The sequence below is a fragment of the Leptonotus elevatus genome, chromosome 10 (genome assembly GCF_054856555.1).
Source record: "Leptonotus elevatus isolate MCC_2025b chromosome 10, RoL_Lele_1.0, whole genome shotgun sequence".
Taxonomy (NCBI): domain Eukaryota; kingdom Metazoa; phylum Chordata; class Actinopteri; order Syngnathiformes; family Syngnathidae; genus Leptonotus; species Leptonotus elevatus.
The window spans coordinates 10,023,707-10,050,772 of record NC_141248.1 but is presented as its reverse complement, the minus strand read 5'-3'; the positions used below and the strand labels follow the sequence as shown (position 1 = coordinate 10,050,772).

The following is a 27,066-nucleotide window of genomic DNA, read 5'->3' as shown; positions in this document are numbered from 1 at the left end:
GACAAAGATGCAAAACGATGAATGCTGACGCTTCACTTCAATGTCAGGTCGTCAACCTGCTGTCTTCATACGCCATCCTGCCTGAGATTGTTTGAGGTCGAGAAGTTTTTGTGCAATTTTGAGGCACTTAATTCCAGAACATTTTTTGGTTGAACTTCAAATTGTATGCCAACTTCCCAGGTACTGCTTCCATTATTTTGAGTAAATATTCAAAGAAAAACAAACATTTTAAAAATAGTATCCTATTCATGTGTAGTCATCATAATCATATTGTTTTCCCTTCTTGTATATCTGCTTTTGATGATTTATGTAATGGTGGAGATTTAGCTTTGGGGATGACTCCTCACTCAGTTAATCTGTTTCCTATGAGTCCCACACATGTCCGTGCATGTGATGTTAGATAGAGCTATGCGTATGTCCTCCTTTGAATTGATAACAACCACAACAACAACAATAATAATGTTACAGCTAAAATAAATCCTAAAAAATGATATTTTTATTTAATCTTCCCATATGAGCAAATAAATCAAATCAAAGCCACTTTATAATGGATATGATTTTTCTCTGTATTTCTTTCAAATACATTAAATGAGACAAAGGAAGTTGAGGAATATGAAATTTTAATTTAAATCTTATTTTTACCAGACATTTATGGTGCTTTTACTGTTCAATTCAAGTTAATTTATTTCATTCATTTGTAAAAGAAAAAAGACAATATAAAGCAATATTGAAATTCAAAGTTAAGTAAAAGAAATGAAAGGGGACATAAATAAGTAAAACTTGTTTTGTCTGCCCCTGATCAACACAAAAAAGAAGAAGAAAAAAAACACAAAATGAATGACAGCGAGCAGTCAAGACACTTTCAGTATAACAATTCTACAAAATAATTCAACTGTGTGTCCTTGTGCTATATATATTTTTGCAATAATTGTGCTTTTATAAAAATAAAAAAAATGCAAATAGACTGAGAAGATTATGTTTTACAATCCCAATTATTCCACTGACCGATACCTTGAGTTGAAATACATCTTTCTTTTTGTTTTGTTTTATGTTATGTTTGGAAAAAAATGTCTGTTCCTCTTAATTTGTACACACTTTCCCTTTTTATACATTTGGTCTGTATCTTAACTGGTAAAATGTGATGATGGTTTTTATACAATATTTTAAGGCGGTTGAACTCCATCAATTTACTAAATTTTTAAGTTTTTAGTTGTTTAAATAATGGATTAGTGTGGTCTCTGTATCCACAATGGCAAACAACACGAATAGCACATTTCTGTAAAAGAAAGATGGATTCAGTGTAGGTTTTGGCTGCACACCCCCACACTTCAATGCAATAAGGTCCGGTATCGCTGTTCAGGTGGTGATAAAAAGAAATTGTAGGCCGTGAATTTTAAATGGTTAGTAAGAAGAGGGTGAGTTAAAAAGAGGAAATATGAGGATTCATTGGATGAGTCCAGGTGGGGATACAGATGTTGCCCTCTAGCCAGGTACTTAACCTACATCGCTGCTCATGCTTCTGTCAGTGCATGTGTGTGATAAAAGGCCCAGGGATACATCTGTCTGCTTCACTAAGACACAGCATCATAGACATCACACTCTGGAGCAGGCAGTGACAACCTACATTTAACACCAGGCAACTGTGTGCTGGGTGATTTTTTATTTTTTATTTTCCAAACTAATGTAATAGTCTCTGACAGGCTGGTTAACATTTCAGTACCATACCTCTCACCCAAAGTCACCTGATTTAGGCCCCTAGCTCCCCCATGACCCTAATAAAGAAAACAAACGGCATGGAAAATGGATGGATGGATGGAAAAGCAATTTCAATGATGTCATCAAATGATTGACACAAAGCTACATGATATTGTACAGCTTTGTCATTATTATACTAATGACTGAATACACCTCATTTTAAAATATGTTGCATTTTGGCTGCCCTCTGTCTAAAAATGCACTTAAAGGGGTGATTATTTTTTTTTTTGCATGTATTTTTCCACCCAGTGAGTCTCTTAATAGCCTTGGACAAAGGGCTCAGCTTGCCAATGGCCATTGCTCCACTCATTCGTGAAATAGTTCCTTTAATTTGGGGCCAATCATGCTATCGCAACAGGCCACGTTTTTTCTTTTCTGATTCCAACTCAAAAATAAATGTATTTCACATGGATTGGCTTGGTATTTGTTATGCCGATGTGCACCATCTGAGTCAACAAGCCAAGTTTATAATGCTGTGGTGAAATGTAATGTCACATGTTTCTTTAAAAGAGCTACTAATATACAGTATAACTATATACTGTACATAAGTGCTTCTCAATTACTTTTTTTCCCCAAGGAAGAAGAGAATATTTAGCGCCCCAGCCCCCAGTCATTGTTGTAAATACATCTTTGCAGAGGAGCTAATACTCCTTCCGTATTCTGAAAATGTGAGACACTGCCACCTACTGTAATGGCTGTGCAATTGCACTTTATTCTAGTATGGCAAAAAAAAAAAAAAATAATAATAATAATTCCCTTAGGTCACATATGCCTTCCTAGCATCGCACCATAATCCACCCCCCGCCCCCATTATGAAGGACTGATATACCTAAAACAGAGGTGTGGACTCGAGTCATGAATTTGACGACTTTAGACTTGACAAAATGTTAAAAGTCTTATCGACTTGGACTTTAACAACGACTTGTGACTTCACTCGGACTTGAGCCTTTTGACTTGAAAAGACTTGCTTCTTCCATTAAAGCAAAAAGATTCAAATGTATGTTAACGATTACATTCCTTCTCGGTGTGTGTGCGTGTGTGTCCGTGTGTGAGCTGGGCTGGCACAGCGCCGTCATTCAGACATGTCAGGGAAGCCGCAAACACACGCCGCCTATGCTAAGGCAAACTTCAAAATAAAGCTGACCAAATAATACATTGACACCAATGCAACAGCCTTGGCGGATTTCACTTTGAAGTCTGCCTGCATGGTGGCGTGAACGCCAGCTTGACTTCCCTTTGACATTTTGGCTTGCATTATCGACGTTTCTATTGAAATTACATATTTTCTACTACCATTATCATAATGCCACCCCAAAAGTGTATTAAATCGCTAATTTAGGAAGCGAAGAAACCGCAAATCAATCACGGTTTCATTGCACGATACGGTACAAGTCTCCGGCGTTCGTGGCTAGTAGCTAGCTGTTAGCATTAGCATCGGCTGGCTGGCAACAGTAGTTTGACAGCTGTTGCTTGGCTCGCTGCTTTTCTTATTGTTTTAAATATTGTGGACCTATGCTTTTTTGTAATCCACTCTCCGTGAGACTAAGGGAATGTGCCTTAAATTGCACTTAGATGTAGTTTTCATTGTCCAAAAAAAATTGTTGAGGTGGCTCGGGCATCTGGTTCGGATGCCTCCTGGGCGCCTACCTGGCGTCTCCCTGGGGAGGTGTTCCGGGCATGTCCTACCGGCGGGAGGCCCCGGGGACAACCCAGGACACGCTGGAGAGACTACGTCTCACGGCTGGCTTGGGAACGCCTTGGGATCCCGTCGGAGGAGCTGGCGGAAGTGGCTGGGGAGAGGGAAGTCTGGGCTTTCCTGCTAAAGCTGCTGCCCCCGCGACCCGACCCCGATAAGCAGAATTGAAGACGGAACGGAACGAAAAAAAAATACAACTTTGCCCTCATTATTTTATAAAACACTAGCTTAAAAAAAAACCTTGCAAAATGTCCAATATGGCCATTTGGATTTCAGGAACACAACTTCAAGTGCATTACAAGTGCAATATATTGTAAGGCAGGATACCTTGTTATTTTATACATGCACCACATGTGAAATAATTATGTATCTTGCCATATATTGCACTTAAAGTTGTGTTCCTAAATCCTAACGGCCATATTAGACGATTTGAGTTTACATATATATTTTTTTAAATGTAATGAGCAAAAACATTTTCTTCTTCTTCTTTTCCTTTCAGCTTTTCCCTTCAGGGGTCGCCACAGCGAATCACTTGCCTCCATCTAACCCTGTCCTCTACCTTCGAGTCCTCTTTAACTACATCCATAAACCTCCGCTTTGGTCCTCGAAAGGGCTTGAAACTCAAAGTGTAGGACTTGTGAATCGCTTAAGACTTGTCAGTTTTGACTCGGAACTTGAGGGCACAGACTTGAGACTTGCAAAACAAAGACTTACTCCCACCTCTGCTGTATATGCTATGTTTATAGCTTTTGGCACCCACATGTGTTGAGAGATTTGATTATGTTTCTCTGTATCTGTTGGACATTAAATGTCCTGTCCCACCTCCTCGACTGTTATTTTCCTGTTTCTGTAGTGTTCCTAAAGGGACGATCAAAACGATTGAATGTGTCTGGTGACTGACGAGAGCACGGCGTGGGGGAGGGTGACTCCTGATCACATGTTGCTTCTTTAGGAACGCTACGAGGCAATGCTCGACAGAGAGCCAGCCGCCATTCTACGTCACTGAATGCGCTGCGACGTAAATACCAATGGCGGCGTACGTCCAAATAAAGTTTCTACAAAATGTATTAAACTGGAAATGATTTTTGAAAAATGGATCTCATCGTTATGTTAGTAACAACCAAATAAATAATATAGAGCAAACTTGTCATGACAGTCGGGGTTCCTTTTAAGAATGACATTGGCCAGGTGTGATATATGTTGTGACTGTGTTGTGAGTGGTTAGAGGCAATGACTTTATCGGTGAATAGTAGTCAGACGGAGTAATCTTTTATTTACTTTTGACTTATTTAAACTATTGAACTCTTTTACTGTCAAAAACTTCAATTGACGTTAAGGACACGCCCACTGTATACCGCCAATAAAGTCAATTGACGTCTACTACGTTTTTTCCCTCATTGGGCAGTGCAACGTCTTGTGCAGCGCTGCTTTGTAAATGGGCTGGAGTAATCCAAAAACACTCACTAACTATGGCCAGCAAATGGCAGCATTGTATCTTTTTTCAATGGCCTCCCTGGCTATCAAATTTCATGAAAACATGGTGGATCTTAGGAAATAGAAAGTTTTCAAGGATGACGTGAATAATTTAAGCGTTTGTCACAATAAATCTAATTCACAGAGCGTCACTAAACAAAAAAAATATTAGTGTCAAAGTCACTTCTTCTTCTTTTGCTTTCGGCTTTTCCCTTCAGGGGTTGCCACAGCGAATCCGTTGCCTCCATCTAACTGTTTAAAAAAAAAAGGATCTTTTCACAAAAAAACAAACTTTTCGCTTGATGTGACTCAATTGACCTATTTTCAAATGGTGATTACGAAAAAACGGAATAAGGTAGAAACATCCTTTCTTTTTTTCGAATGAAAGAATGGAATCCGATCTTTCATATGGTATCCACCATGTTTATGTGGTCACACACACTATTCTGTTTGCCTTGAAAGATGAGTGAAAATACTCGAACTCGGCTGGCACTGTAGGGGTTGTTTGTTGGATAACGTGTGGCAGTAAAATAGTTAAATATCTTTCTTAATAATCGTTCATGTAGTAGTTTAGTTATTACTCAACTTTATTTATACAGCGCAGCACAACACCTGAAGTTGTAAGAAAGTGCTGTACATAAATCTATCCATCTATCCATCTATCTATCTATCTATCTATCTATCTATCTATCTATCTATCTATCTATCTATCTATCTATCTATCTATCTATCTATCTATCTATCTATCTATCTATCTATCTATCTATCTATCTATCTATCTATCTATCTATCTATCTATCTAGCTATCTATCTAGCTATCTGTCTGTCTGTCTGTCTGTCTATCTATCTATCTATCTATCTATCTATCTATCTATCTATCTATCTATCTATCTATCTATCTATCTATCCATCCATCCATCCATCTATCTGTCTGTCTGTCTGTCTGTCTATCTATCCAACTCATCTGCCTTTCATTTATTGCTCAGTGATTACTGGTAAACACTCATGCACTGACATGTCTATCATTTTAACACCTTTTTCTCTGGCGAACTCGAGGGGATTTCCCCACCCATTGACTCATACACTCACACTTTGTACACACGTACACGCACGCGCACGTGCGCACATCACACAAAGACAGACACACACGATTAGAAAATAATGCGAGTTATCCGATAAATGAATGTCACTATGATTTACATTTTCCAAACGACGAAGGAAAAGAAGAGCACTGGACAGCTGGATATAATATCATCGTAAATGAATGAGTAACGATGAGAAACAGAGATGCTACTGCTTAGCCTACAGATGATGAAACACATACATATCATGATGGACTAAATAGATTCTCTATGGTTTTAATGTCATTTAGTACAAGAAAGGAAGGGGAAAAGAGAGACAGAGCCTGGTCTGACTAAATTAAATTTGGTAATAATTATAGTCGAGAAATGGGAAAGGACAACTCTGTGTGTGTATGTGTGTGTGTGTGTGTGGATAGTTAGCATGTCTTCCAGGCCTAATTTGCTGAGATGGGCCCATCTGCCTCCAGGTTACGGTGGTGATTAATGTAATTCTGCCATTGGCTGGTCTGGCTCGTTGTCTCAGTCACACACATACACACGCACAGGCACACACACACTAAAATACAGTTGCCCTCTCTCAATCCGTTAAAAATATAAATGCTACGAAAATATGTGCATACAAAAAATAAGAAGAATATAAAATAAATGAAATATATTTCACAGCTTTATTTATACGATGCCTTCAATGATAAAATGTTATAGGAGACATTATTCCATGTATTAATTTATTTTATAACAAAAAATATTCCATTACATATTTTTTATGGGTCCCATGTAAAATAAGTTTCATTTCCATGATGACTAAGGGTAGAGCTCGGGGCCTGTGCATTGAGCCCTGTTCTGAAAACACACACACGTGAGCCCCCACAAAGACGGCATGAATTTCATTTTTGCTCTTGAACTCAGCACTTGTCAATTAGTGTGCAGATGCGTTTATGTGGCGCATTCGGCAGATACAGCGCATCAACAAAGTCAGTGTGTAAACAACTTCACCAAGTAATCAAGTACACGCTGCTTATCAGAAGCTAACACTGTTATATAACTCTAATCGGTGCATCCAACAAAACTTTTTGCAGCCCTTCTTACCTCTTGGCTTTATCAGAGTGCGTTAGATAGTGTAGTGTGGCAGTCAAACTTTTGATTAACGTATTACTTTAGCACACTTTTCAGAATGTTTTTAGAGCAAATGTGTCAAACTCGTTTCAATTCACATTGTAGTTATGGTTGCCCTCCTTGTAGGATGGTTCTAACGGTGAAACCACATAAATGCATAATTGCTAAGGAGTGGAGCTGTATGCCAAAAATCACTGTTGGCTATCTGCATCTTTTAAGTAAACAGGGACAGATGAACTGTTATTCCAAGTCAAACATGCGGTTTATATTCTTGTTAAAAAAGGAATGCTGTAGAGATAGACCTACCCGTATATGTTTTTTTCCAGGGCCGATACTGATTATTTGTGGTTAAGGAGGCCGAGCAGATATTCACTTTCACTAAAAGGGAAAATATCAGTATCTAAAAAAAATCAAAAAATAAAACTCCAGCTCTTAACTTTGTCGAAATGTTGAATATGTTTATTGAACAAGGTTTTGATTTGCAAAATGATATATTTTTTAATGTTTATTTTTAATTTTTATGTTAGACATCTTTGTTTCAGAGTTCGAACAAAACGCTTAGGGAGCTCCTGGGGTCTTTGGCATGTTTTAAAAAGTTAAATGAAAACTTGAACATGTTTATAGCTCCCGATTGTTTTCAGTAAGATAAGTTTTCCAAAATTTCAAAAACATTTTCACTTCCCAGTGTCTTAGTTTTAATTTCAAAATAAAACAGAGCAGAGCGTTTCCAAGGTGAGCAACATCTCTTATAAAGTTAACTGGAAAAAAAATAGTACCAGAGATTTGAATTGCTCTATAATCGGCTATCACATTTTTTATTTTTATTTTTTTTACTCATTCACTCCCAGCCGTTTTCACTGAAGCAACTCCCTTCGCCCCCGACAGTTTTACTGGATTTTGACATATTTTGCAAGGCTAACAGAATATTGTGTTATTTTACTATAAAAACATGGAACCTACCATAATAAACATGAATGGATGTCCTCTGTGTTCACAGTATATTTTTATTTTGTTGAGCTCAGCTTTTGTTCTATTATAATAGAAATACAATACAATACAAAACACCTGCACAAACACACACATTTTCAAAGATAAAAAAAACAGTGAGCACACTTATTTTCTCTCTGTCCCTTTGAGCACTTCCTCTACAGTGCTTTTATACATGTACACGCACACACACACAACCTCCCGTTGCACACTCGCCATCTTCAGCGCTCCTCACCCCTCCTCACCCATTACCGTCTTATCTTCCCTCATTTTTTTCTGCCCCCGTTTTCATCCGTCTTTTCTCTGGTGGCACTGTTGCTAGGGAGCCCTGCTGACTGGGGGCGATTTTCATTGGACAGGAAGGAGAGGAGGGGGGATTGATATTGAGGGGTACTGGGGGCGTTTGAGGAGGAGCACAAAGTGAAATCCAGATGTGCTAATGAGGTTGAATGTTGACCGACATTGCTTCTGAGGGTTGCCATACATGGAGGAAATGCATATATGAATATACTGACGGGACATTGAGTAAAGCAGAGAAAATCACTGACGGATTAAAAAAAAAATGAATTGGCAAAGAGAAGAAAGCAAATAAAAATAAAGGATGTGTTGCAGTGGTCATTTAAAATCAAGATGGAATGTGTTTCTAGCAGTGGGGGAATCGTGAATACAACTGTACGCTAGCATTTATTTCCGCACAAAGGATTGGAAAATTCTGGACTCCCAGTACGCAAATCATTGAACGTCTGTTGTGGATGTTCTGTCAATGGGCAGGCATCTTCTGAACAAAATGCCATTGTAGTTTTACATCGGTGTTTGTCTTCATTTGCAGAAGCAACTTGATGTTCATATTCAAGGTCAACCACAAAAACTGGCCAACCAACTCAGACACCATTAATTCTGATTTTCTGCTCTTGTTCTTGCGACATTATTAGTGTTACATTGTTTGAGGACTGGGATGTGCAGTACATTTACAGTCACTTCACACAGAATCGTTATAGTAGTTGCACAAAAGAATTTAATACATTATTTGACTATTATTGACTTAACATGAGAATTATTACACACTGCAAAAACTGAAATCTTAAGTAAGGTATAATTTTTAATTAATTAATAATTTTTTTATAATTTTCATTTTTACTAGAGATCATTCTGCTTATTTTAAGATACTTATTACTTAATGATCTTATTTGATCAAGCAGTTTTGACATTGCGAGTTAACAGCCAGTTTTAAGTACTGGGAGGCTTCAAACAAACATTTTCCAACATTAACCAACATCAAAGGCACTGAACTTAGGTTTCATAAGTTGAATTTTCTTATTTTTAGATTTTGCATAATCTAGTATAAGATAAATGGAAATAATACAAGTCTGAAAACAGTCAGACAAAAGTGCAATATAGCTCTTTTTTTTTTTTCATTTTGTCATATTTACTAAGCTTATTATTTTTCCAGAAAGTGCGCAACCGGTGGTTGAGTGGTAGAGTGCCCTCAGACTGGGAGGTTGTGGGATCAATTCCTGCTTGGGTCATACCAAAGACAATAACAATTGGACCTGTTACCTCCGTGCTTGACACTCAGGCTAAGTTGGCCAAACGTAAATGAATATGTATGTATTTTAAGAAAATAATTCTATATATTACAGCTTGAAAAACATTACTTGTTTTTAGTCTAAAAATACTATTTTCAAGACTGCTGTTATTGATATGGGCCAAGTATTATATTCTTATTTTTCAAAATCTTACAGGTAAATTTAGCTTATTTGAAGCAATAATTTTCTTATTTTAATATATTTATTCTTAAATTTTCGACTGTCCTTTTTTCGGTGGCATACAATATGTAACTCAACTAGTATTTGAATAATGGTGGATGTGAGATTTGGTAAGAAAAAGCATTTTTTTGGACAATGAACAACATGCCTTGGGGGCTGCCAGCGGGTGGGAGTGGCTTTTACTGTGAGCAGTGTGCCTGAAGGGATCACTAAATGGCCTCTTTGTTTGGCATGAAAATGTGATGTCGTGACAAAGGTGAGGGGGAATGTATTCAGCGTGATTTGGATGTCGGCACGTGGTCTTCAATATTTCAGACAGCATATTGAGGAGGAAGAGTCATTGTTAATTCATGTTGGAAAAAAAGGGGCCAAGCTGCATCGTGAGTCCTTTTTGTTCAGAGGTAATTTAATATGTCTGAGAGGGATCAAAACTAAATTAATAGTAAAATAATAATAATAATAATAATAAAGGAATCCATGCTCAACTGAGAAATTCTTATACCAATGCATTGTTTAACTGGTCTGTCATACGTAGCCAACAGTAGAAATGACATCTAGTTTAGCGTTGCCATTTTCATTCAGTGATTTCTTGCTTTAACCTCTAACCTCTCATGATCCCCCAGCCCCCCCTCCCTGTACGCATGCCTCCATGCTTTCTTTGTGGCACTGATGGGTTGAAACTGACAGGGGGCAACAAACTGATTGGGGTCTCCTGCTTTTTATAACACCCATTTAGAGGGCATGAGCTTTGATTGGTCCACCGCTCTGGGTGAGCTGCAAAGGATTCGGATGTCGTCCAACAATGCAGTTGTGCGATCTGCTTGGCTTGCTTTTCCTATACCGTATAGCAATACTATGGCTTATATTACCTTTTTTCATTTGTGTGGACATGACCCTGTTAGATTTACACTCCAATTGTATAACCAGGGGGAACCAGACAAGACAGCATAGCAGCATTAAATGCAATACCTAAATACGCTCTGCCCCAACATCAGAAAGCAGTAAAAGAGCAACCTCATGAAAGTCACGAGAAACAACTGAACTGAATTCAGCCCTGGATAGCACTATTTTGCTGTAGATGTATTTTGGAGGATAGTTAATCAAAAGCGCTACTCTTAATTGAACTAGTTTCTGTTGAAATAAACAGAGTAACTTGTGTAGTTTCATTATCTGAATTTTATTAGATTAAGTCGAATCTTCAGAATGAAAACTGAGTAATATTGCACTTCCACTATGGTTGCAGTTACAATATGGAGTATGGATATGGTGTAGGAATAATAAGGTATGTGAGGTCAGAGATCTTAAATTGTTATTTTATGCTGTCGTGACAAAAACTAGGTACCAAACACTGGTCTTTAATGAACAGAAATGGCATGGAAAGCATCCAGGAACAAGGTGAACAACAATGACAGGTAGCGTTTTGTAGAGGGGTGTCAAACTTTTAGCTCAAGGGCTACATCTATTCCTTAGTGGGCCGGACCAGTAAAATCATGGAAAATAACGTAAAAACTATTGGCGTCAATTATATGCAGATTTTCGCTATTTGTGGGCGATTCTCCGCAAACAGTAAATATATTGTACAAAAAAATTACTTCCTTTTTGGTCCCCGATATATCCCAAAATAGTATTTGTCCTTAAATTACATCAAATAAATTTACTTAAAATACACATTTCGATAGATATATAATGAAACACAAATATCCAGTAGCAGGAAAAAGTCCCAATCAAATATGTGGTTGTACAACTTCTTTTCAAGAAATACAATGAAAGAATGAAATTCAATACAGCAGTCCTTCAAGTAACATTTAGGAATACTGTAAATAACATTGAATAATAAAAATAACATTTAATAATACATATTGGCTCTTACTTTAAGTGAAATATCTCTTTTTCTACCTTAATGCCACGCATAGTTATATGGTGCTTTGATGTTTTGATGCTGTTATGAAGACATGGATTAGGTCACTATACTGAAGGCCCAGGTTAGAAACTCAACACCAGCAGGAGCACTTTCCATCACATTCAGATTATGTTTAATATAATGTGACAAGTTACAACAATATGTCTGGTTTTGAAAGCTGAACATATGTGTAGACACCCGTCCAAAAGCATTGAAATAATGAAGCCATTTCCGTCCATTTGTTTTTGCTGGGCAAAATTTCTTTCTTTTTTTTGTGTGCTGATTTTGACTCTTTTACCACATCAGAACAACATGGAAACTTTTTGGGTGGGTTATCTCATGTTTTTAGTTGTTATAGTGGACGCCAGTTGTAAAACTTACCAAGTTTATATGCAACATTTTTAACATAAACATCATGCAAATGAACTTGCCATTGAGATTAGTTAGTTAAGATTTAAATCATGAACCAGAAGTGTTGACATCATCCAAATTATGCGTTTTTATTGGTTTAGATACGCGAATGTCATGTCCACTGCAATCATCTATATGGGTCAGAAGGGGTTTAATTTGCTGTTATAGATTAAAAATAACAAAACAGATAAGAATTCCACATTTCATCTTTTATTTCCAGATATTTACATCTGGATCTGATATACAGCAGTATATATGAAAAAATTACCCAAGGTTAATCATTTTTCCTTCCATAATGTGAAATATAACCTGTATAATTCAACTTAAATTGTTTAATCATTTCAGAAGGGGAAGTCAAAATAAGCAACTAAAAAAACGGATGCCAGCTTGCGATCGTATTTTAGTGGAACCTTGCTCCTCGGAATCCTCAAAATAGAACCACTGATGTTAGCAGCCCAGGCTGTTAGCTTAGCGGTCAGTGCACTGGACTTCCATCCAGTGACATGGTGGTGGTGCGGTTCCAAGCCCAGGTGTGGCTGGAAAAGCGCTGGATCGCTACCATTAAGTGGTACTGGATGACTGGCAAACCCTCCAGAACCTAACTCTTGCCCAAAGTCAGTATAAGCTGCTGTCTCACCTGAACAACATAAGCAGTTTTGTTTTTTTGCCAATCAAATCAGTCGGTATTAACTTGAGTCCAAAATGTATCGGTCTAATCTTGATTTGTGTCACGCTGTGATCCCATCTGCCGCAAGAAATGATTTAAGATGACTCTTAGAAGCTGGAGACAGAATGTTCTTGGACGGACATCACTCCAGGAAATGTGGGATTGATTTAGCTGGAATCTCTCTGTAAGCCCCGCCTCCTCAAAGCCAGCCCTCAAGCATTTGACCAATCAATCAGCTTTGTACCCTTTTACTCTGTCTCTCTAGAGCCTCTTCTTATTTTTTCATCGACCCCAGTCACCCCAGTAATATTTCCAATTGCAAATCAGCTCTCACTCTCCTTGTCCATCCTTCTTTTTCCTCATCTTCTCCCCTCGTCTTCCCACAGCACCCCGATCTCCTCTTCTACTTTCCATCCATTTGTTCTATCCCTCTTTTGATCAAAAGTAGGTCAGTCAGCATCATCGAGCCGCAGCTCCTTCCAAGCATGACATCCGTGCACACATGCACGGTTATAAACACACACACACACAAACACACACGCACGCAGCTCATTCAACCTGCAGCCCCTCAAGTCTTGTTTTCTACATCACACCTTCCCGAGAGGATTTGAGCTGTGCAGTGTGCTGGGTTTGCAATCTGACACTGCTTTGTTTTGCCCCCCTACCCTTCTTCTCCCGGGCCAAGTGTTCATCGAAGAAGTCTTTGTTGACGGTGATCAAAAATTCAAAAGTTGGAACAAATGCTGCAAGTATTACGTTTTAGTGCTCAGATGAATCCTACTTTGCCTCTGCTGCAGTTCATTTGTTGACACCAAATCAAAGTGTTGTGAAATGATGATGTTGACTTCTAAAAAATATTTTTTTTTTTATTACTGCCACTAGGAATGTGTTTTCAATAATTCTCTTTGTTGTTTGTAAAGCAACACATAATGATACAATCATTACTAATTAGTTGATTTCATGCAAATACCAAGCCTTGCCGACCCCCACATTTTTCATTTTTTCGGATTTCAATGGTGGTTGTCATGGCAACTCCTTCAAAAGACATCTGCACTACGGAAATGATGTAACGGACACAGGCACGTCCCCCACAACCACTTTAACATATAACCTGTGACCTTTGTGTGAATAAGAGCCATTTATTTCAGCGTGTGTGCATGTGTGTGTTAAAAGACCATAGCTGGTGGCCTTTGGGACATTCATTAAGACTCACCCTGTTGCAGGTCAGCAGGGAAAAGCAGGTGGATAGACTGTACATCAAAGTGTCCACACTCTCGTACAGAAGTGCATTCATTGTCCCAAGAGATGATGCAAAAGAGCATATTTAATGGACTTGTGTCTGTTTTTCTGTTTTCTGTTATTCACTTCACGCGTTATATTTATTCTTGTGTGAAGGCCTAGACAGCTTTTGATACTTTGTTGATGCAAAAATTATGAGTCCGAATTCAGACTTTCAGAATTCTCACTTTAAAGAGAATTTAAAGTCAGAATGTTGACATTAAAGTCAGAATTCTCACTTTAAAGTCAGAATTCTTAGAATAAAGTCAGAATCCTGCCAACCTTTTTTTTCTCTTCACTGGCCTTAATCCTTTTGCGTAGGTAAACTTGTTGATTTCAGATTACAAATACAGCACTAGTTAATCCATTTACAATTTGATATTTCTTATTACGTATTTCTTAAATTTAAAATATTTCTCTAGCTCATTTTGCCCAATCAGACAAAAAATAAAAAAGCAAAATCAGCACATTGTGTCAACTCGGTAATTAGATCAGAGCTGCTGTATATGGGGCCCGGGAGACAATGAATGTTATTATTTTTTAATTGGCTGTACTTGTTCCAGTACACCTAAGGAAATAACACCAGTTGACTTTGGTGAAATAAAGTTGAAATAAATTATATCATGTTGCTGAGTTGAAATGACACAAATGAAAAAGCCCTTTTCATCTACACGCAAATGCTGAAAATAATTTGGGAGACTTTTGCATCCTGGAGTTGGACAAAGGGTAAAAATACACACACACAAAATTGTGATATGTACATTTCCTAAATCTGCAATGATGAAATATTTCACTTCAAAAGAATTGTTTCATTCTACTAATTTTGTGCTCCCTACTCAAACAGTTCATTATAACTACAATGGCTTAGTTGTGATTTTATATTTGGCGGCTGCGGACAAAGGAAAGAAATCAAACTTGAAATTACTAGCAAGTATTTAGAAGTACTTCCACAAGTGTCATATCCCAAAATCGGGTGCATGCAATAATAATAATAATAATAATAATAATAATAATAATAATAATAATAATAATAATAATAATAATAATAATGTTGTCAAAAATATTTTCTGTTGGTTTCTGTTTGTGCAGTTACATATTGCAGCTTTACTTATACACATCAACTTCAAGTGGAGCAAATAAACTAGTGTGCCCTTTGGCAATGCACTTAACCCAGTTCAACATTTCATCTCTGGATAGATATTCAGTGACATGCTGCAGTCAGAAGGGATATTTGTTCATATTTCTCGGGAGTCATCTGTGAAGATGTGTGCTAGCCTTTGAACCTGGAGGATCCTGGTTCAAGTCCCACTATGGGCCAAAAATGGTAACTGATTGTTGGAGAGATGCCACTTTGATTCCAAGGTGCCCATGAGCAAGGCATATGACTGTCACTTCTGCATTTGTATGTTGTGCGCTCTCCTGAACAATTCTGGGATTAATTTTCTTCTACATGTTTTATCATCCCAATAACATTTCTGTTAAAGTGTGTCAATATGTGTGGCTTTGTGGCTCCGACAACCACTTTGTTTACATGCATAGGAAGCATAGCATGTATGTTAATTTGGTTTCATGCATGTTGAGGCGGTGCATTGTTGAATGTTGAAGAGTCTTTTCAAGGCTGTTCCACAGCCCTCCAAGGCGGGCTGTGTTGTAGTGTTTGTCTGTGAAGTGTGAGCCTAACTCAACAACCAGAAATAAGAGAGCAGAAGAGCATCTTGTGATCCTAGAGACCCCGGCTGGCGTACAGATGAGCTCTTTGAAAGCACAAGCTAGTTAAAGAAGCAAGGCAGTCGCAGACAGTCCTGAGGCACGTGTGTTGTCTGCAAGGTCTGTCCTGTCTGCTCTTCTCCAACATGTTTCTTCCTACGCTCAGGCTAACAGATGCTAATGAGCTTGCTTTGCAGGACAAATTGTAGGAAAGCGTTATTATAACCTCTTAAAAATAAAGATGAATAATATCTCTTTTGTTGTCTGTCTCACAGGTCCGCAAATTGGTCACAGACTAAACATTGGTGTCCTCATTAGTAAGTAAGGTAAGTTATTGTATCGGCATGTTGATACACTTGGGGGACTGCTTCTCGGCTGTCTAAAGCAGGGGTTTCACTTTTTTTTTTCAACTCAACAACCAAATTACAAAAGTTTAAAATGTATGTATTTTCACAAAATCAGGCATATGTCATGGAGAATAGTTTAGTTATTCACAAAAATACATCCTTTGGACAATGTAAATTTTGAGATTTCTCCTTAACCTCTCTATTTTAATTTCCCAGTGGCACAAAAAGTTAAAATTGTAGTTGTAATTTGTAAAAATAAGTGATTAACAGACAATGTGCATGGTTAACAAGTACATGTTTTTTGCCGACTGCTCGCTAGCGCATCTCGGGATCCTGCTCCAAAATAACCAGGGGTTCATCATGCACAAATGATTTATGTAAATGAGCATAGCAACCAATAAAAGTAGAAATACACCATAATGTGATGTGACCCTCCAGCACGAAATTGAACAGAAGACGCACGTATGTCGTCATACCGGTGAAGGTTTGTAATCCAAACAGAGAGATGCTCCTCAATTGGGTTGAAGTGGATTCAAGATTAAATGAATGAGGTGGTATGAAATAATGTAATGTAAACAATGTCATGTATTGATCACTCCTTGATGTCAATTTCATGCAATGCATGCATCTATGAAAGATCACACACCACAGCATGGATGTGTCTCAAATAAACAGTCTGTAATAAAAAAATAAAAAAAGAGCTATGAAATATGAAACTTAAACAGTGTTTCCCACATACTTGAAATCTACTTGGCGGGTGGCCTCTGGCGGGGGGCTAAGGGATTTTTTTTTGTGTGAGGGTTATTTTACACTTCATATCTTGCATTCAAGTTAGACAGTTTGTCTTGTTTTTTTACAATTCACTTAGCATGTAATATGTCATATGGTACATAAAATAATTGAGATTTTCAAATATGGCTAGTTATGTCAGGTTACCTGGAATCTTGCCGATTAGTGCTCACGCACCCACACACACACACACACACACGCACTAAAGGTGGCCAGCTAGCTAACTGTAGGCAACTGCAGCTCCGAAACTAGCGCGCCATACTATTGGTAGCATGCATGCTAAAATCAAATGGTAGCATGTGTGCTAGAATACGGTAGCAAGCATTCTACCATGTCTTTTAAAATGACAACTGAAGCAAAATAGTGAGTTTGGTTGTACTTTATAACTCAACTATTTAACAACGTACTCACGTTATTCGTTGCCGTGCACTTTAGCAGGCGTTCACAATCCATTCACATAACGTGGTGTAACTCGTCCGACCGGATCGCTCCCTTGTTGTCACCACTATTCCTAAATCACAAGCGCATCTATGGTGGTAGTAAAAAACATTGTTGGATAGACTGACTCTAGCTTTGTAACATCTTGTTGAAGTAAAGGCACAAAATGCAACATACATAATAAACGTAATGCTAGAGAACAAGGTACCGCTTCAAATAACTTATCTCTTAAGATGTTTGGTTATTTATGAAAGAAAAAAAAACACGTGAGAATGAGTGTTGCCTTCTTATCTGTGAAAATCAAGTGGCTATAGAATTGGTTGAACTAAGAGTGAGTGTCACCCCCTAAATAATGTGTAGTTTTCTAGTTTGTAGATTTATTTTATGCACCAGGATAGGCTATTGATTTTTGCACTAATTACCTTCTAATTACAGCCAAGTCTTTAAAGTCGACTGTTGCCCAGGGTGTCGAGCGTAGAAGAATAATCAGAGAGATGGAGTGATGTCAACATGATGAAAGATTCTTGACAGCGTGGGAAAGCAAGTGATAGATGAAGCAAAAACAGGAGGAGGCAGGAATTCCCATCTGACAGTGAATGGGACTATAGATTAGATCAGGGGTGTCTAAATCCAGTCCTTGAGGTCCACTATCCTGCGTGTATTAGATGTTTCCCTCCTCCAACACACCTGACTCAAATGATCAGGGGGGAAAAAACTCTGTTGAACATTTTCATTTTCTTTATGTGACCAAATGTATTAGAGATATAACATTCATGATAAGTTTATCCATGATAAACTTACTTGTCACAGCTACACTAAATGGCAAATAATCTTTGAATTCACACAAAATAATTAAATCAAATTTCCCTCTGCAGTAATATGACCTCATTTAAGCAAGAAAATACCACGAGGAAGCAACAATAAAATAATCAAACTTTGACTGATGCCTGAGGCTAATTTCATCTGTGGAAAAAACTTTTAAAGGGTTCAAATATCGGATGATGTCTTTACCTGCTATTGGAATTCACTTTCCAGTGATATTTTAACAGTTCCTGAAAATTCGGTACTGGTTGCTATGGACATTTGAAAGATGCAAGGACCAAAACTTTAAACCCGTTTTTCTCAAAACTAGGGATTTCAACGTGCCGACATTAAATCTGTTGTAACTTTGTCATTTTTTAGGTACGTTCATGTATTATATATCATTTTAAAGCGAATTAAGTGCAGAATTCGAATATATGAATATCTCAATTTTGATTATTTTTATTTTGGACACATGAGGGCCCTTTTGCTCCTGGATTGCTCCATCTATACTGTTTAGCCTTTAGTGGATTTGGCCCCAAACGCTGTGTTGGTTTTTAGCAAGAACTGTTCATTCTCAATTGTAATATTAATATTCAAAATACTGAATATTACTCTCTAACAAAAATACTTGAGGGTTTGTGGGTCTGGGGTTTGTGGAACAACTTTAATCAGTCTGATTCCACTTTGACAAATTCGACAGTTTTTCCAAGGCTTCATTTCAAAGCTGTTCTAGCTCAGGAGCCGCAGACAGGCTCAGCTGTGAATGTAGGCCATCATACAGCCTCTTATGCTTCTAAAGATACACAGTCCCCCCCAACACACACACACACACACACACACACACACACACACACACACACACACACACACACACACACACACACACACACACACACACACCCACACACACACACACACACACACACACACACACACACACACACACACACAGTATCAATTTTCTTTTTAACTACAGTATCTGTCTCTGTGTCTGTTAACAGGTCAGCAGGTTGACTGACCTGGAGAAGTCTCAAGCCTGTCAGGAGTGGTGAGACCAGCCAATCAGAGGAGGAGAAATGTCGAGGCAGTGCGGGCATTTGGCCCTGCTTACAATGTCATTGCAGCTGCTGCTCTGGCGCCAATCTGTGACATTCGAAGTGCCGCAGGATCGTAAGTCGCTCAGCAATCACCTGACTCAATTCACCAAGCCCAAATCTATTTTCTTTATTTTAAACAGAACAAAATTACATGATCGTCAAGAGTTGGCATGTAATCAATTGATTTGCGCTTAGAAAAGTTTGTGTAGATTACCGGAGACTGACTCATACTACATGTATTGTATACTGTGTCTCTTTAAACGGTTGACAGGTTTTTGTTTTGGTTCACAACCTTTTTTTTTGGTGATGTACCCCATGTGAAAACAAATTTTCACCCAAGTTCCCCCTTATCAGCGCGAATCATTTTTGGTTGAGAAAAAAAAGAAGACTGTGTCATTGTCTGATTTATTAAACTACGAAATGTATTTGTTCTGTGGTCTCTCTGGAACTATTTGGAAATCAAAAGATATATCTAAAAAAAGAAAAAAAAAGAAACAACTTAATTACAAATAAAGATTTGGGATCATACTAAAGATATGTTCTCAAAAAGAAATCGTTAACTTAATTTGAAATAAAATGTTCAAATGATTAACAGGTGATAATAGGTGGCATGTGACAGGCTGGGTCGAACCATTATTGTTTGGGAAGACTGGGTTTTTAGGAAAAAAATACTTATATAAATGTATTTTATGAAGTTAGATTTCCTGAAATGATTACATACTTTAACTCATTCACTGCCAACAAGTTAGATTAAATTAGATTTTTTGAAATTGTACATTTAGAACAGATATAAAATTTGTGATTAATCGTGAGTTAACTATTGAAGTCATGCGATTAATTACGATAAAAAAAATGTAATCGCCTCATCTCGTCAGGTGATACATTTTTTTTCATTGCAATTAATCGCATGACTTCACTAGTTAACTCACGATTAATCACAAATTTTATGTCTGTTCTAAATGTACAATTTAAAAAAATCTAGGTTTTCATACTCTTGTTAACAAAAGCGGAAAAAAACTAATAGAAATAGTTCAAATTAATTTTTGAAATTTTTTGCCGTCAATGGCAGCGAATGAGTTAATTATTATTTCTAAAGGATTTTTGCATGGATGCTACTTTTTAGATTTTTTTTTTTAAACTGCGTATCCCCTGAAATGTCTTCACGTAGCTCCATTTGAGAACTTCAGCCTTAACCCCTTCAGACCAGCATTTTATCTACTTGGCATTTTTTAATTTTTTTTTTACTGATTTTGAATCTTTTCCCTCATAAGAACAACATGGAATTATTTTTTTGGGGGGGGGGGGGGTTATCTCATTTCATTTGTTATAGTGGACGCCAGGATAGTATGGCTGTAACGTGTTGTAAACTTACCAAGCTTATATGTCACATCAACTTGCGATTGTGATTGGTTAGCTAGGATCCAATCAGGATCCAGAAGTGTTGACATCATCCAAATGATGTGTTTTTATTGGTTTAGACACGCAAATATGTCATGTCCACGACATGCATCTGTGTTAAAGTGTAAACTGGCACAAAGGACAATAGGTCATGTATTTTACTTTTCTTCCCTCTTATGAAATACACATCCTTTATTGAGTAAATGTGCACACAGAAAAGAGCTGAATGGTCCTAAATGTAATTCAAGTTTTATATTGAGATGTATTTTGACACCTTTGAACATCTGCCATACATATCAAATGAGCACACAAATGCTGCAGTCAGCTGCATTGACCCCCTGTGGTTTCTTCTCAGGCTGCCTAACCTTTCGAGCCAAGGCTTATGATGTGATATTGATCCGAAACACACTCATTGACACAAAACACAAACACCTCTTTTTAACGTATTCATACATTGATGAACTAATCAGAGAGTTTTATTCATTGTAAAATTAATTTCCTTCTATAATTGAAAGGTATTTGATGGCTTTTACTGTAAGGTATACATCATTTGTAATAACGTAAGGCAAATAAGACCCTTTTGCGTTGCTATTTAAGAAAATGTACTTTACCCACAATATCCATTGTTCTGAAGCACATCAAAAGTGCTATTTTACTGGATTTATTATTGCTCCTGATCAAGTCAGTCAACTTGATATGCAAATTGGGATATTCTTGCGTTTCAAATATAAGCTCTAACCTAATCTCATGATATAAAAGGCACATTTATTTAACTGTGTGCGGATTATTTGATTCATTAGGCTGAGGGAAGATACCCACCCTGTCTCTTCCTTATCTTCTTTCCCGTGAATTGCACACTTGACAAGTTGACACGTGATGGTGTGTGCTTTTTCTATAGATCCCTGCAGTACACACAGTTGCACACAAAGCCACGCATGATCTCATACTCTTGTTGTTGGTCAGTTACTGTCAGCCTGAGGAGCTACTCCTATCTGAAGAGGAGACGCGAAGACAAAGGACGCATAGTGGGGCACACCATTATGTTAATGTCATCTAACACAAGCACACAATACAGAATATATTGTACAGTGCTCTGCATTTTGCACCACGCACTGTATTTAATATTAAGGTTAAGAAATAGGAAATGAGAAGTCTGGCTTGCGCTGAAGGACATCCATTAAACTGCAGCAGCACAAATTCAACCCCAATAGTGAGCTTGCATTTGGAGAATGTTCATTTATGTCTGTCGTGTATAAATGACTCACCTGGTTTGTGTTTTCTTTTTCTCTTTGCTCATCATATGAAACTGCAAACAGGTGAGTTATCAGTTTCAATGTTACTTTAATGTAGCAGACACTCTAGTTGTAGACCCTGTAACAATATGCTAATGTAGCATGTAGATAGAATAGTTAAATGTGATAATGTAATATATAATGTATGTATGTTGTGTGTATAATATAATTAACCGCTTTATTTTTTTTAACAATTTGCCCACACTCTTTGTCTCCCTGTTGCTTTTCGTTGGACTAACAGCAAAGATCCTGGCAGACCGTAAGTCTTTCGGGTTAACATGTTGTCAGTCTTTCACACTCAAATTGTGCATTTACTCTCTTATGTGGTCTACAAACTAGAGGGTGTTTTCAGACCTGCACTGTTTGGTCCGCTTTAAACGGACCAGAGTTCGTTTTCCACGCTGATTTGGACCTTTTGTGCAGGTCTGAATGCACACAAACGAATCCTGGTGCAGTCTGAATACAAACCACGGCTGATCCGCTCCAACTGCAGGGCATATGCGCCTTTTTGGGCTTAACAAGCCACCATAGCCAAGCATCGCGGGGGGGGGGATACTGCCCGGCAGTAAATATTGTGCTAGATTCATTCATAATGGTGCGTTTTCTGTTTAGCCACGCTGCTGTCAGCATGTTGTGGTGGGGCCAGGGCACGCAGAGCGAAACTGCTCCTCCGGTTACTACACGCAATCGACGACGCGTTCCAAATTGTCGCGGAACCTCCGTTGAGGGAGCTGCCCTTGACGCTCGCAAATATCTTGCATCTAATAACGCCACAAATATGCAGAGCGATAATGTAGCACGTCGTATTTCCGGGTTTGGTTATGCGTTCAGCCCTCGTCATTTTTGTCCAATGGGAGCCCAGATCGTCACGCGGGTCGACGTGATTGCGCAATATAGCCCACTTGCAAAAAGCACAGTGTGAATATGAACCGCACCAAACGGGGAAAAAAAAGTCCGCTTTTGGTCCGAAATGATGGGAGTCATTAATACTTGAACTGGGTCAGACAAATCTGACTATTAGTGCTCTAAGGACGTCAACGCTAGCTCTGTAGGACAAAAGCTTTTTGCGAAACACTGAAGTAATTTAATAAGCAGTTTGGAATTAATGAGGGCTATTAATATCAGATCAGGAAATGCTTATTTCCAGGTCTCGCTATATATTTATTTGTATAATTTAATTTCAGTAGAGGGACTTGATTATAGTGACATACCTTTTGAAGAATGTAGGTTTTAGATGGTATGTGCTGAGGTAATCATATTTCAGTCTCGCGTGGAGCACGACTAGCTAGCTTATCGCCAACGTGTTCAGATGGTTGCCATGGCAGCATACGATACATGCACAATAAAAAATGTGTTCTTTGTGAATGAGCTTAGCATGTAAGTCTCTGTTAAAAAAGATTTACTAATTATAGGCAGAAATTCTTGATAGTTTTATCGTCTATATGTGTGTGTGTGTTTGTGTGTAGCGATTCAAATCCCTCTCGGGCTGTGTGAGCTAGAAAAGCAAAAGGCATGTTGGCTCTGCTTCGTGAGAGGGGGTTGTCTTGTGCGAGCCATTAAATATGTATAGTGGACTGAACACAGCTGGAGGTGGACGTGATGGTTTGTTCTTTAATATCAGGCTGTACAACAGTTTTAGACTGATAATATAAACAAATTGTCATTTGCCCTATTCTAATGATTTGAAAATCAAGCCTCACTTGGTGACTAATGTTTTATTTTTTAATGAACCAAACACTGACAATGGAATTTATGTGCATATTAGGGGTGTCAAAATTCGTGCGTTCATTTTGAGTTAATTTATAGTTCCTTTTAACGCCACCATTTTTTTGTGATTAATGACCAGTTTGACCACCCATTACTTGGAAAGCCTGTACTGGGAGAATTCCAGTCACAATGCAGCAGATATGACCACGTCATCATTTGGCAGCAGTAAATTTAATAATAATGCATATATTTGTGGAGACGGGTCAAGTTATATTTGATATATTTTATATTTTAAAAATGTGCAGAATTTCACAAGTTACTTCATATTTAAAATGAGATAGCTCTTAATATGAAAAGAAACAAATTAAAACAAATGCAATTATGCCATCTAGTGGCAGAAAAATTACCTCAACACAAATTAAGATCGCACGTTTTTTACAGTACATCTTTTTATTTTAACTACATTTTATGAATTATTATGAAATTACTGTATCAATGACTAAAATATGCAGCTCTATCTCTATTAGTTTAAACATTTTCCACTTTATGTTAACAAGAGTATGAAAACGTTTGTGTCCATTTTATTGTACATTTAGACCAGATATAAAATTTGTGATTAATCTTAAGTTAACTATTGTAGCCTTGCGATTGAAAATGTTAATCGTCTGACACCCCTAATCCATATTATATGTCTTTCTACAGGGCAAAAATTAGGAACACTGCACAAAATGGTCCAAAAAGAATGATTGCAAAAACAGCAGCAAACAATATTCAGTTTAATTAATTTCATTTTAGTTTAATTTGGCCCAAATTACTATTAAGTTGTCTCAGGGCATGTTTGTATGAAATAAGTTTTGGACTCATACTTTACAGAAAACCAATACCTCCACAAGCTCAGGTTCAGACTGCAAACAAGAGCATTTATGCTAATCATTTCCACAAATGCATTTGTGAAAAGGTTGTGAGTGTGGTGTGTGTGTGTTTTTGCGGCAATGTAACCACTCTACTGTTTCCCCTCTTCCCTCAGTGAGACAGCCCCCTACTATAACCAAACAGTCGGTGAAGGACTACATTGTTGACCCCAGAGATAACATCATCATCGAGTGCGAAGCCAAGGGCAACCCGTTGCCAACGTAAGGAATGCGCACACACGCACACACACGTCTCTATCGGTTACATCACCAGTGGGACAGGACAGTGGCACATTGTTTATTTGGGGTGACGTGCCTGTACATAAAGCACGCGCTTCCATCCATCCATCCGTCCATCCATCCAGGAACTTTTAGGACAAACTGGACTTGTATTACAATGGAGTAATAGTTGGAGTAGTTTTAATGCAACATACTTTTTACTTGAGTATTTTTGGTGAGAAGAAACACTAATATTACTCGGTTACATTGAGCTACATTCTGCTCTCTAATTGTGTTTTACAGGTATTTGCTTTTGCTTGCGCAATCTATTTTGATTTGTCAGAGAAACTGTCTCACCTCATGACTCTTTTTTTCCAATCCAAATGGAGTTAGGCAGCTACACGACATGACAAAGTTAGCCTGAATAATTTACATGAAACATGGCAGAAATCTATATTAACCTTATGGATGCGCTTCAGCACACATTTGTCCTGCGCTGTAATTTTTGTTTTCCTAACATGTCAGAATTTCAGCCTACAAGAATTCTGAACTTTAGAACCATACAAACTGCTGTTTTGAATCACCACAGGACAGGAATGCAAATTGCTCAATCAACCCTAGCTGATTTTTTTTTTCTTTTTTAAAGTAAAGCAGATGTCAGCATGGCTGATAGATGAGGATGAAACTATTTTTTGAAGTTCACTATAGTCATCTCTGCCAAGACTGTTTTTTGTGGTTGGATTTGCATTAGTTGATGTTATGTTATTTAAAACTATATTGTTTTGAAGTGATATTAATGGGCAAATCTGAATTTTCACATTCCTATTTTGTATTTATGGCTATTTGATATTCAAGTAAAATAAAATAAAATAAACAATTGCAGAGTACTTTTAGTGTTACTTCCCCCCCCCCAATATTTTGGAGGACTGTTTTTACTTTTACTTAAATACTTAAATACTCAAATTAGGCTAAAGTAACAGTATTCTTGCTTAGCTACAGATTTTGGCTACTCTATCCACATCTGCTAGCAGACCTACAGTAGCTAACGTGACTGTCGTGTGGATTAAAAATCAGGTAAATCCTCTTTTCTCGCTAAAAACAAAGCTATTATGTAATCAGAAAGCGTCATCATGCCCTTCAGCAGCACCACAATTAAAACAAAAATAATTAAGTTCACTGACATCAACTGTGCCTGGAAGTACAGTATGATAGTGGTGAGATGAAATTGTATTGTTTGATGGTTCGAAATGATTTAATGGGAGATCACTCAAATTAAGGAATACAATTATTTCCTGTTTGCCACATGTGTGTTTTATTTGCATTAATGACAAATGATAACTGGGATTCATCTAATAAGATGCTGATATTGTACTGTAAATGCTTTGAATTGGCATGGCAAACAATTTACCCCACTTCATATATCAATTACCCGTACAATGAAAAGGTTTGAGCTGAGTATGATAAGCGATTGCAATTCAGCACAACACAACATCAGAATAAAATCCAGTCGAGTCACAATGTTAACTCAGTAATTCTCTATTTAATGTCTCAGGTTCTCATGGAGAAGGAATGGGAAGTTTTTCAACATTGGAAAAGACCCGCGAGTAACAATGCGGAAACGCTCGGGAACCCTCGAAATCGGATTTCGTAACGGAGGACGGCCGGAGGATTATGAAGGAGAATACCAGTGTTTTGCCGGCAACGACCACGGAATGGCGATGTCCAACAAAATTCTACTTCGAGTCTCCAGTAAGAATCCCAACACACAGCATATGTTGTATCGGAAAAAAAATTACTTATTCATTTGATCAAACTTTATCAACTGCATTTCGCCCTCTTGTCATTTTCCAGAGGCACCTCTGTGGCCCAAGGAGGTGTTGGAGCCGGTAGTGGTAACTGAGGGCTCCTCGCTGGTCCTTCCCTGCAACCCCCCTCCGGGCCTTCCTCCTCCATTCACTTTCTGGATGAACAGTCGTGAGCGGCAATTATACATGACTATTGAAAAACTGCACTTTACGATGCAAAAGTTCATAACAATGAGGCCAATTCCTTTATTATGTGGTGTGGACTGAAAACATTTGGGTTTAAAGGTGAACATAAGAAAATAGGAAATTTGCTGAAAGCATCAACACATTTTTTTACGGACAGATGAGAAAGTGTGTAAGCTTTACGGAGTTAAGTTTGACTTGCATTTGGCTTGCATTGTTTCCTGTTGGACAGGCTCACCAA

At 37.8% G+C, this 27,066-nt stretch overlaps 1 protein-coding gene across 17 annotated transcripts in view; it reads left to right on the top strand.

Annotated features, from left to right (window-relative positions):
* The window catches only part of nfasca (neurofascin homolog (chicken) a), a 121,523-nt gene that overhangs the window by 42,425 nt on the left and 52,032 nt on the right, over positions 1-27,066 (top strand). For 16 of the 17 annotated variants that reach the window (XR_015096387.1, XR_015096384.1, XR_015096385.1 and 13 more), the window contains exons 2-7: positions 16,111-16,161; positions 19,215-19,383; positions 22,242-22,259; positions 24,735-24,840; positions 26,390-26,586; positions 26,689-26,811. Coding sequence is in view for 13 of the 17 variants with exons in the window: in XM_086088060.1 (XP_085944186.1) it covers positions 19,290-19,383; positions 22,242-22,259; positions 24,735-24,840; positions 26,390-26,586; positions 26,689-26,811 (538 nt within the window). In the remaining 4 variants the exon portion in view is untranslated. The remainder of the gene's footprint in view (positions 1-16,110; positions 16,162-19,214; positions 19,384-22,241; positions 22,260-24,734; positions 24,841-26,389; positions 26,587-26,688; positions 26,812-27,066) is intronic. The other variant, XM_086088063.1, reaches the window with a different exon arrangement.